At 63.4% G+C, this 11,427-nt stretch overlaps 1 protein-coding gene across 2 annotated transcripts in view; it reads right to left on the bottom strand.

The window, feature by feature from the left end:
- The window catches only part of SKI (SKI proto-oncogene), a 63,435-nt gene extending 57,873 nt beyond the window's left edge, over nucleotides 1-5,562 (bottom strand). Inside the window, exon 1 of one of the 2 annotated variants that reach the window (XM_081055079.1) lies at nucleotides 4,500-5,562. In XM_081055079.1, coding sequence (XP_080911205.1) covers nucleotides 4,500-5,471 — 972 coding nt within the window. In that variant the 5' untranslated portion in view covers nucleotides 5,472-5,562. The remainder of the gene's footprint in view (nucleotides 1-4,499) is intronic. The other variant, XM_081055080.1, reaches the window with a different exon arrangement.
- Between the last annotated feature and the right edge of the window lie 5,865 nt (nucleotides 5,563-11,427).

The raw sequence follows: 11,427 nt of genomic DNA on the forward strand, positions 1-11,427 counted from the left end.
TGACAAACCCAGACGCCCCAGGCCCATGACCTGACTCTCAAAGCCACATACTGACTGAGGCACCTCCCAGAGGGCAGCAGGGATGGGGGTGAGGGCTACTCAAGGACCCTGCTGCCCCCAGGAGACGTCGGAATGGGGAACACCCCCAAAGGCAAGGGGCCCTGCCCAGCTCCAAAGGCGGGTGCTAGAAACGGGCAGATGGGCCCTTTTCGGGGGCCACCACCCAGACGTGGCTCTGCTCACTGCAGACAGACTGATGGCAGCCAGCACCCCACACCCTCCCTCGTGCTCACATGGCCGACCAGGGCGCAGGGCAGAAACCAGGCCTCACTCCAGCTGCTCTTTCCCCCATTTGAGATGACCCTCCCCCCAACCTCTGCTCTGGGGCTATCACCCTGACTAAACCGACTCGCAGACCCCATCATTCTGCATTGGGGTGGGGGATCCAGAGCACCACCTGAGAGGGTACCCCCCCTTCTCAGCCAAGTGTCTGGAACCAGGAAATTACTATGGACCCCACAAAAACATAGAGTAGAACAAGTGGACAAAGGGACAGGTGACCCTAAATCTCTGCCCAGACCTGAGAATGAACATAGCCACCCCATTAAAAAGGGGGGGTCCAGGAAGAAGGGTGCTGGCCAGAGTCCGTGCCAGCCTGACGGAAGATTCCTGATGCCGTTTCTTCCCATGGTGCTTTCAGCTTAAGAGCAAAGGCACCGCGCTCAGAGGATCCCTCAGTCAGGACCCGCAGCCTCCACACCTGTGGCCACAGTCGTCCCCAGAGGGACCGCACGACGCCAAGTTCCTCCACGCTAACAGCCTGCCCAGGTCTCTGCTTTGAGAAAACACTGCCCTCTGATCAGGAGAAAGTCTCCAGGGGATGCAGGCAAAACCATTTCAGCATTCGGAAGTCAGACAATGTAGTCGTGGCCACTCGCGCTGCACAGCGCGGGGCTACCAGCCACATGACCAAAGCCATTCCACAGGAAAGAGCCGTGCCAAACTGGGGGGTGGGAGCGAGGTGCTCCCTCGGCCTGAGAGCCAGCGCGCACCAGCAGTAGCACTGCCGACGGGCCTGTTCCTTGGACACAGAGCAACCCTGCTCGGGCCACAGGGAAGCAGAGCACTGTCCTGGTGCCCCCTGAAAAGGAAACCCCTGGGCACCCGGCGAGGAGGGACCAGGAACCCTGCCCAGGCAGCACCCAAGCCCGTAGCGCCCACGTCCCCCCTATGACTGACAGCAGCAACCTGTGCTGCTCAAAAATTAGCCCAAACGCCATCAGACAAGCCCAAGCAGGAGGGGCAGGCCGACTGGGCCGATTAAAGCAGGGGCAGGGGTAGCTCCAAGGCCCTCATTTCCTTGCCTTGTGTTCCCAGCAGCACAACGACACGTCTCCACCCCCGCCCCGTGACACTCGACACCTAAATACCCGCAAGAAACACATTACAGTGGCCACTACTTATTGCAGTGCCCATTCTACATATGAGAACACTGAGGCACACAGAGGGTAAGCAACATGCTCAAGGTCACGCCATCAGTGAGGGACACAGTGAGGATGCGGGAGCATTCCCCCTGGGGTTCCACAGCTGCGCCACAGCAGCCAGGGGGGCCTATGAGGTGGCTCCCCAGCACCCTGGCAACCCCAACAACCACAGGACACATGCTGGGCCCATCACACTGGCGCCGTCAATGAGGAAGGCTGCCTGAACCAGGCTCCAAGCCGGGGCCCCACCCCACATTCAGAGCGGCACTGAGGCCACCCCAGGGACCACGACCCCTCCATGGCCGGGCTGCACATGAAGCAGGGTGAGGGGAGACGAGTGGACATGAGGGACACTCCCATCACCGCCCCTTTCCACCGCTGACGGCAAAGAAGCACTGACTGTCTGCCTGGTAGAGACCTGGTGACACTTTGGCCACCAGCACCGGGGACACACGTAAGCTCACTTCCATCTCACCAGAACCCAAGACCCCTGGGGAGTCATGTCCCCTACAAATAGCAGTTCTAGGACATTCTTTGTCGTCTTCATCCTCAGCAGATCAAAAACATTAAAATAAGCTATAAAGGAAGTGAAGACATCAAAACATCCCATGAACAGCGAGAGGGAGGACCAAACCAAAACGAGGGTGGGGGTCTTCCCCGGACACTCCTCCCAGAACGACTGGAGTCTGGACAGCCATGGTTCCCCCCACAGTGAGGCTGACACCCTCCTCCTCACATGGTGCCCTGGCACCTAGACACACGAGCACACGGCTGTGTGCGAAAGATTTACAGGGGACCGTGTACCCCAAAAACTCCCAACCGTGCCATCACAGAGCCAAGGCAGCAGGCAGAACCCCAAGAATAGGACAAGCAGGCACAGCGGCCAGAAAGAGCCCCCTGAGGTACAGGGGCTACCAGAAGGGCACAGCGCTCACAGAGGTGCCAGCTGGGCAAGGTCTGGGGGTGCACGAACAGGCGGCCGCATAGTGCCAGGGCCTGGCAAGGGGCACACCAGGCCGCGGCCCAGGCCCCCGTGGTGAGGGCAGGCCTGCAGACCCCAACCACTTACAGAGAGCACATCTTCACCTGGGAAATTCCTTTCCAATCAGTAAAGGGGCTTTCTGGGCAGTCGCAGGGAGTTCGCTGAAGAGAGAGAGGCTGACCATCTGCTGAAATGACCAGAGTGCAAGTGTGCTCTGGCCGCTCCTCTGTGATTGTGGCTCAGGGACCGTCCTGCCTTCTCCCCAGGAGGTACGTCCTGCGAGCTCATCCAGAGCCTTCCCCAAACCTAAGGACATCTGCGTCCAGAATGGCAGGGCCTGCTACAAGGGTGCCCGGGCCTGGCTCTGCAGCTGACAAACAGCCAACCCCAGGAAGACAGCAAGACCACAAACACACATGACCCAGATTCGGGCACAGACACACACACACCTGCCAGACAAGACCCTTGGCTGTCCACTCTGAAGGGAAGTGACCAGCCATGGCCTCGCCCACCAGCTCCAGTCTGCCAGAATCTACAATCGTGCACGTGGGTGCGAGCACCCCAAACAGAAAAGCTCCCAGTTCAAAGGTAATGCCCATCAGGGCACCCAGAGCCAACTCCCTGTTTGAAACGAAGGGCCCGCCGTAAGCCTTCCCAATCAGCAGCCCCACCACCCCACGCTGCCCACTGAGCCTCCAGCCCAACCCCAGTCTGCAGACAGCTGCCACCTGGGCGCTGGCCTAGCCAAGGGCAGAAATGCCACCAAACACGCACACGCCTGCACACGCACACACGCAGTGGCCCCCACCAAGCCCTCATCTTCCCCAGCCCCTCCTCCGCTCCCCGAGACTGACACTCCAAGACTGACACTCCGCTGGAGGGGCGCCCAGAGAAAACCGGGCGGGAGCGTCTATTCACAGATTCAGGAAAAAAAAAAGTTTGATGCAATAGCTGAATTAATTAGGCCTCCCAAGAATAGCTGAGCCAATGCAGCATTCTGTGTGTGCAATTTAATAAGCCCCTGTATTTAAAAGTTACAAATACTTGGGGAGGGGGAGATGCCGTGAAAACTTGGCGAGGACTTCAGTGATTGGTTTCAGCGTCTAGTGGCCAGGGAGCTGCCGGCCGATCACACAGATTCCCTGCCAGGCAAACAACAGAGCCTTTGCTGGGCCCTCCCTGCCTGTCGCCGCGCCCTCCAGCGTTTCAGAGAGAGGGAGAGAAGGAAATGGGCGCGTCCAAAACAAATCTCAGGCCACTGGCTACTCCAACTCCGGACCCCGGGTGCCGGCTGACCAGGCCCCGAGCCCGGTGCCCAGTGGCCCTCACCCGCACGGGGACTCTAGATTCGCTCCCAGGCAGGCCTAGGGAGGTGCACAGAGCTGGAGGCGCCGAGTCTCAGCCCTGACACTGCGCCTGGAAACACGGGCTAGCTTTTGAGTCTGTCTCCCACGACTCCAAGGCACAAAGAGGCTCCGCCCGGCCAAGTCCGGTCTGCCTGGGACCACAGGCAGGAACCCCTCTGTCGGGAACGCTGGGAGCTGCCGGCCGACGCAGTGCCCTCTGCCCAGACCCGGTCTGGACCCCTCCTCTCCGCCCTGAAGAAGAAGGCCTGGGCCTCCAGCCTGAGCCTGGACGAGATCTAACTTCTTGGGACCTTGAGCAGGAGCAGCTGAGGTCTGCCGCCTGCCCTTCCCCGCCATGGGGCCTATCTGGGCAATGGCCTCAGGAAGGCTTCTCCACCCACCAGGCCGGGCCAGGTCTCCCCGACCCCCCACCCCCCCCCACACACACACAAGCAGGCATGCCCCAGAGATCGGGCAGGAGGAGAGGCCTCCTCCCAGGCTACACGGTCATCAACGGGGCTCTGAAGCTACCCTGACGGTGCTTAAAACAAAGCAGACCCCTGACACGGGAGAAAAGCAGAAGCACAAGTCCCAGCCTGCACGGACCCAGAGCCCCTGGCCCGGGGGCGTCCCCACCGCCCCCCACCCGCCCCTCCCACGCCCGCAGCGGGCGGCGGGGACACTCACCCGGGGCACCCGCCGCTTGTACTTGTTGCCGTAGTCGAACTTCTCCTTCACGTCGTCCAGGCAGCGGCCCAGGCGCGCCTGCTCCTCCTTGCCCGCGTAGTCCTGGCTCAGCAGGATGTAGGCCCGCCAGTTGGCCGAGTCGAAGCCCCAGTGGCAGGTCCGGTTCTCGAGGGCCTTGTGCGAGTGCACCACGAACTTGTGCGGCGGGTACATGAGGCGGCAGTCGAGGCACTGGATGCAGGCGGCGCTCGGGCTGCTGTAGAGCTCGGGCACCAGCAGCCCCTTGCACTTGCCGAAGCACTCGTGGTACACGCGCACGCTGCGCTCGCTGAGCTCCAGGCCCAGCGCCAGGCTGGCGGCCAGCTCCTTCTTGCAGGGCGGCGGGTAGGCGCCGCCGTACAGCAGCGCGTTGCACAGGCGCTCCGCGTCCGTCTTGGTGATGAGCCCGCACGAGGGCGCCGAGAAGGGCAGAATGCCCATGACTTTGAGGATCTCCAGCTGGTCGGCCGTGCAGCGCGAGCAGTAGATGTGCAGCTCGTCGCACACCGAGTTGATCTGCTGCAGGGAGAAGTCGCGCAGCACCGAGTTCAGGATCTGCGGCAGGCAGAGGCGCTTCTCGCCGCCCACCACGAAGCACGAGATGGTCTCGCCCTCCAGCACGGTCTCGCAGCGCTCGGTAGAGCGGTCGGACGGCATGAAGAAGGGCCCGGGCAACACGGGCGGCGGCGGCTGCAGGGCGGGCAGGTGCGTGAGCACAGGCGGCGGCTCGGTGGCCGCGGGCACGGGCGCCGGCACCGCGGCCGCGCCCGCCTCCTTGGCGCTCTCCTTCTTGTAGGCCTCCTGCGCCCAGCGCGCCGAGAAGGCGGCCGGGCCGCCCAGCGAGCTCATGGAGCTCAGGTGGAACTGCTCCAGCGTCTTCTGCAGCCCCGGGTGCGGCTGGAAGCCGCCGCGGCCTCCCGCCGTCGCCTCCATGGTGCGCTCCGATTCCGCGGGCCTCTCCCGCTCCCGCGCGCCCGGGCCCCCGCGGCCCCCGCCGCCGCCCCTGGCGCCCCGGCGGCGGCCCCGGCCCCGGCCCCGGCCGATCACGGCCGCGGCCTCGGCCTCGCCCGGGGGCGCGAAGGGGAAGGCGGGCGGGGCGAAGGGGTCCCGCCGCTGGAGCCCGCCGGCGCCCGGGCCCGGCGCCACATCCACGCGCCCCGCGCCGCGCCCGCCGCCGCCCGGGCCCCCCGCGCGCCCCCCGCGCGCCCCCCGGGCCCTAGGCGCGGGGCATGCCCCGGCGCGCGCCGCCAACGCCAACGCCAACGCTCGCGGGCCCGGGGCTCGCGGGGGGCGCGCGGGCAGGTGCCGGCGCCGCGAGGCGCGAATCGCCGCGGCGGCCGAGGCCGAGGGGCCCGGGAGGAGCGGGGGCGCGGGCGCGGGGCCCGCCGGGCCGTCCTCGCGCGGCGCGCCGCCGCCGCCCCGCTCCTCCCACCGCGCGGCGCCCGCCCGGCTCGTCCCGGCGGCGCTGGCCAGCCGCGTAGCGCACGCCGCCGGCCGCCCCGGCCCGGCCCGGCCCGCGCCCACCCCGCCGCCCGCGCCGGCTCCGCGGCCCGCCCGCCCCCGCGCGCGCGGCTTCCGGGGCGGCGGAGCGCCTACGAGGCGGCCCTCAGAGCGCGGCGGCGGCGGCGGCGGCGCGGGGCTCGGCGCACATCCTCCCGGCGGCTCGCTCCGGCTCGGACTGAGCGCCGGGCGCTGAGCTCACGCCACCGCCCCGCCCCGCGCCCCGCCCCGCGCCGCCGCCCCGCCCCGCGCCGCCGTCTGGGACGCGCGTCCGCCTCGGCCAGCGTCGGCCAGGAATGCGACCGCCTCCCGGCCGGCTCTTCCAGGAATGCGCGCTCTCCCCGCCCGCTCGCGGGCCTCTCGGCGGTGTTCGGCCGCGCTCGGGCCCGTCCGCTCGGAACTCGGGTTCGGTCGGCGACGCCCGCCTGAACCTCGGCCCGGCTCGGCTCCACTCGGCCCCGCTCGGCTCCACTCGGCCCCGCTCGGCTTCACTCGGCCCCGCCCGCCGGAAGACCGCTCGGCAGGGGCGGCGGCGGCGCCGGAGGCCCCCTTTCCGGCCGAGGCCGCTTCCTGCGCGGCTGGGAGGGCTCTCGCCCCGACGCCGCCGCCGCCGCCGCCTACGGGGCCCGGAAACCCACACGCGGCCCCGCCACAACCTCAGACCAGCTGAGAGGCGGGCGGGACGCGACCGCGCAGCCCCACCGCACGCCTCGGGACTGCCGCACGACGGGGACGCCACGCAACACACCCTGAGGTCCCCACGCATGATGGGGATGTCATGTAGCATGACCCAGGTTTCCACACACGACAGGGACGCCACGTAACACGCTGGGGTTCCAAACACGACAGAGATGCCACAAAACACGACCCGGGGTCCACACACGACGGGGACCCCATGCAATAGGCCCCGAAGTCCCACACGCGAGTGGAATGCCATGCAACACACCCTGGGGTCCCCATCCACAGCGGGATAGTGCACCGTGCTACCCGGGGACCCCAGACGTGACGGGGACTGCACCCAACACACCGTGGCGCCCACACGACTAGAAGTCCACGTGGCATGACCCAAGGTTCCACACAGGACAAGAAGGCCCCACAACACACTGGGGGTTACTAACCAGGTTAGGGTGGCAGCCCTGAGACCCCACACAGACACCACGCAGCATGTCCCAGGACCCCACCTGACGCAGCTGCCGCACACACCCTCCCCCAGTATCACTGGCAAGCAGCAGCCCCCCCCCCATGTCCCTGTACCCCGATCCCTGCCACAAGGCCAGCAGGGCCGCTCCCGGCAGTTTCACATCCCGGCATTCCCAGTGCAGGACTGCCAGCCGCATGAGGAGGGCAGGTGGGGGCGGCAGGTGCGGGGTGCCTGAAGTGACGGCCGCATCCAAGGAGCTGTGCCCTGTGCCCATCAGCCAGGTTGCTGCCAGGGCCAGACCCAGGGTGGGTCCTCACAAAGCCGGCCCCCTTGTGACCCTTACCCTGCAGCCTCCCAGGCCAGAGAGCCACTTACACATCTTTAGGCCGCCTGCGACATGGCCCTGTTACCCGTCCTTACAAACACGGGCTGTGTGTCGTGGGGGACAGACAGAAAGTACCTGGTGGGAGAAGATGGGATGGCTGGGTGGTCCCCAGAGAAGGCAGCTCACAGAAACCTGGGGTGGTGGTTTGAAATCAGAGGCAGTTCTGGCTATGTTCAACTGAGGGCAGAGGGACAGTCCAGCCGACCTGAGTTGTAGCACCTTTTTCTCCACAGAATGAGGGCACCCAAGCTGGCCTAGACACGGGGACATGGGGACACCTGTAGTGCTGGGCAGGGGTGATGGGGCCACACCCACTTCAGCCTGGGTGATCTTCAGCTTGTCACCTGCTGCTCCTACTTCTCCAGGGGAGGCTGGAACTGGCCCTAAACCAGTGCTCCTGAGGGGCAGGGCCTGCCCAGGGAGCTGACCCAGCATTTCCGCAGACCTTGAGGTTCAGGCAATTGTTTAGAGAGGCAGCTCGGGTGGTCAGGTGACCCCACACCTGCATGGCTGCAGACCCAGGCAGGCGTCTTGGGGGGCTGAGATTCAGGGTGCAGCGCTCCATGTTTGAAAACCTGATCACTCCCCACCAAGGATGTGATCCCTTACCCCACCCCCGACCCCTCACCTGTGCCCTGGGGAGGTCCCCCCCTTGTCAGCACTCTCATGTCTCCAACAATGGGCAGCCCCCAGCATAAGGCTTCTCTGCACAAACACGAGAAGACTGGCAAAGGGGTATTAAAAACTGAAGAAAAAGGACTCACTTGTTTTTGGGACTCATTCTCTTGGTCCACATTTGGACCACAAAGTTTATGTTGCACCTGAAAGTGTCAGTTCCTCCCACGTGGATTTGAATTCCATGCAGCTCAGGGACCTGCAGTTGAAAGGAGGTGGTTGAGGCACCGGAGGGCTGGCTGGGGAGGGTTTCCAGCAGGCACAGAATTCTTCCTGCTCTTTGGCCAAGTGGGCACTACCCACACCTTCATGAGCTGAGCAGGCTCCCACGCTCCCCTTCCCTCTACACCCTTTGACTTTGTGGGGCTCCAGGAAGGGGTCCCAGGAAGAGGCTGGCTGGAGACTGACACACTCACACAGTACAGTGGGGGGCAGGGGAGGGCTGAAGGGCCCTGAGATGGGGGAGGAGGGCTGGTCTGAAAAACTTCTGCACCTCAATGGACGTTGAGGCCTCATCCCGTAAGATGGAATTTCCGGGAGCAGCCAAGCCCTGCCCACCCACCCAGGACCAGGGCAGCCGTGCCTACACAACCAGCCAGCCCGTCCTTCCCCCGAGCCTACTGGGGGAGCTTCCATCTGCTGGCCTAGCTCCCTCCAACCCATCCCAGCAGCTACTCAGGCCAGTGGCCCACTCCTCCCACTATCCTGCTGCCACGGGCCAGGCACCATGCCAGCAGGTAGAGAGGCCAGGGCACAGGCACAGCCACACTGGGGACTGGGGACTGGGGACAGGCAGGGACCCACTACACCTGGCCCTTGCCCTGCTGGGGAAGGAGTCGAGAGCTCCCCATGTGGCTTCCATCTCCACCAGGTGATTGAAAAGGCCGGACAACACAGTCAGTGCAGGACTGGGACCCAGCAGGCCCCAAGGAGGCCTCGAGGGGCTGGGGGCTGCCGTGGAGCACGCAGCACCCCAGGACCAGAGATGAGGGTGCTAGAACTGACGGGGCCCCTGGCCTCGAGAGGCGCTCCAAGGCCCAGCTGTAGAAATGGGCTGGTAGACTCCGATCAGCAGACCCCTCCAAGAGACCCTGCCAGAAGCTTGCCCTGGGTGGACTTGTTTTGCCCTCCCAGCCCCCACCTGCCCCTACACCCTCCTCCTTGGGAAGCGGAAGGGAACAGCTGGTTGCAGCCAGGCACAAACCGCCATTGTCAGGAAAGTGCTAAGATATTGTTTTAAAACTTTAAATTTGAAAATAAAATGACTCAAGTAACATGAGCTTGATAAAAATTTAGAAAAGACTTTTGTCTTAGTTTGGGTTCCACCAGCAGCAGACCCTGAGACAGAGATGGGTGCAGATGGTTTGCTTGGAAGGCGATCCCAGGAAACATAGCTGGGGGCCGGGGGTGAGGGGAGAGAAGCAGGATGAGGGTATGCTGTGCAGCCTGTCACCCTTGGGCTCCTGGAGCTGGATCCTGGGGTGAGAGGTGAGGGGACAGCCACTGGAGCAGGGAGATTGACCAAATAAGGGAACACATTCCAGGTAACGAGAGTCCGGTTTCTCACCGTTAGAGATGAAAAGTCAAATGCAAACAGGGTTAAGTGACCCATGTGGTGTGGCACCTGCGTGAGCCCATACATTTCAATATTTAGAAACAAGCAGAAGAGCTGTGCGCGTGGGCATGTTTGTATGAACCTCCGTATAAGCCATGGCTCTGTCCAGAGAGGAGCCCTGACAGGAGCAACACCCCAGCAGCACTGAGCACGCCGAGAACCCACATCATGACTTCTAAGTTCCATCTCTACTAGAAGGAACCAGAGGTCTTTAGAGAAATGGCTGGTCCCAGCGCTCCCGCAGGGAGGGTCCACAATGAGTCTGGAACATCTCACTGTGCCAGGACGTGTGGAAGGACTCAAAGCATAACAGGGACACGCCAGAAGGACACTCAGCCTCCCGAAGTTCCCCCCCGGGGAAATCAGAGATCATTATGGTAACCATGGATTATAAGCATGGAATAAAACAGGGCACCACAACTCCATGCAGATTCAAATATTTATTAGAATAAATGTATTCGTAAGTTGGAAGTTTGAAAAGGTGGCCTATCTGCATAGTTTTAAATTTCTTCCCACGAGGTTCCCAGGGATCACAGAGGGAAGAAGACTGAGTCCCCAGGGGAGGTGCTGGCAGGCACCGAGGTAGCCGAGCTACCAAAGTGGACACCATCGGTCGCTGGACCAGTCACAATCCTGTACCACATGTCACTTCTGGGACTCCCCTGCCCGAGAGGCATAGGCTGCATTGGACCATGACGAAACCTCAGACGTGCACACGGCGGGACTTTGTACAGAGAGACGGGCCCAGAACCCTCGAAAGAGTCAGGACTACCACAGTCAAGGAAAGGCTGAGGAATGTTCCGGCCCAGCAGCAAGGCTCACTGCCACGTGTGGTCCCGGGCTGGGTCTCGTTACTACAAAGGATGATGTTGGGACAACCAGAAAGCCTCGATGTGGTCTGATGGCCAGACGGTAGTGACCCTGCCTGGGACGCCGTGCTTTGGCTACGTCGGAGAGGGTCCTTGTTTGGGGCATGACACAGCACAATGTCAACAACTGACTCCGCAGTGCCGAGGTGGGGGGGTTCCTGTCCCATCCTCGCAACGTTTCTATAAGCTTGAGTGTGTGAGAAAACACAAAATACATCTTTGAGAACGCCTTGGGCAGAGGCATGCAGTCTCTGTTCGGCCCTGCTGAGCTTGGTCTCTAGCCAGAGAACTGTCCAAGCACTGAGCACTGCGGGCGAGCCTTAGGGGCACACACAGGACGCCGGGCACATCTTCTGCAACTCCGACCAGCACGGCCGAGCAGCTGGCCCCCTTCCTGGTCCACTCTGTGGATGTGTGCCAAGAGGGGAACTCCGCACTCCACACTCCGCGGAGCTGGAGACCAGGCCCCAGCGGGAACCGCAGTGCCGTGCAGGGTGGGGAAGCAGCTGCCTACGTGACGTTGGGCTGGCCTTGCGCCTGCGGAGGACTGGGGGACAGAGTCACAGTCACAGGTCTCTTCTGAAACGGGGGCTGGAACTGGGCTTCTTCCGTCAGGACAACACCAGCCAACAAGGGGCTGTCCAGTCTATGAAAGGGATTAGAGACGCCCAATACCTGGAGGTGGGGCCCCGAGAGCACGCAGC

This window comes from Rhinolophus hipposideros (assembly GCF_964194185.1).
Source record: "Rhinolophus hipposideros genome assembly, chromosome: 8".
Taxonomy (NCBI): domain Eukaryota; kingdom Metazoa; phylum Chordata; class Mammalia; order Chiroptera; family Rhinolophidae; genus Rhinolophus; species Rhinolophus hipposideros.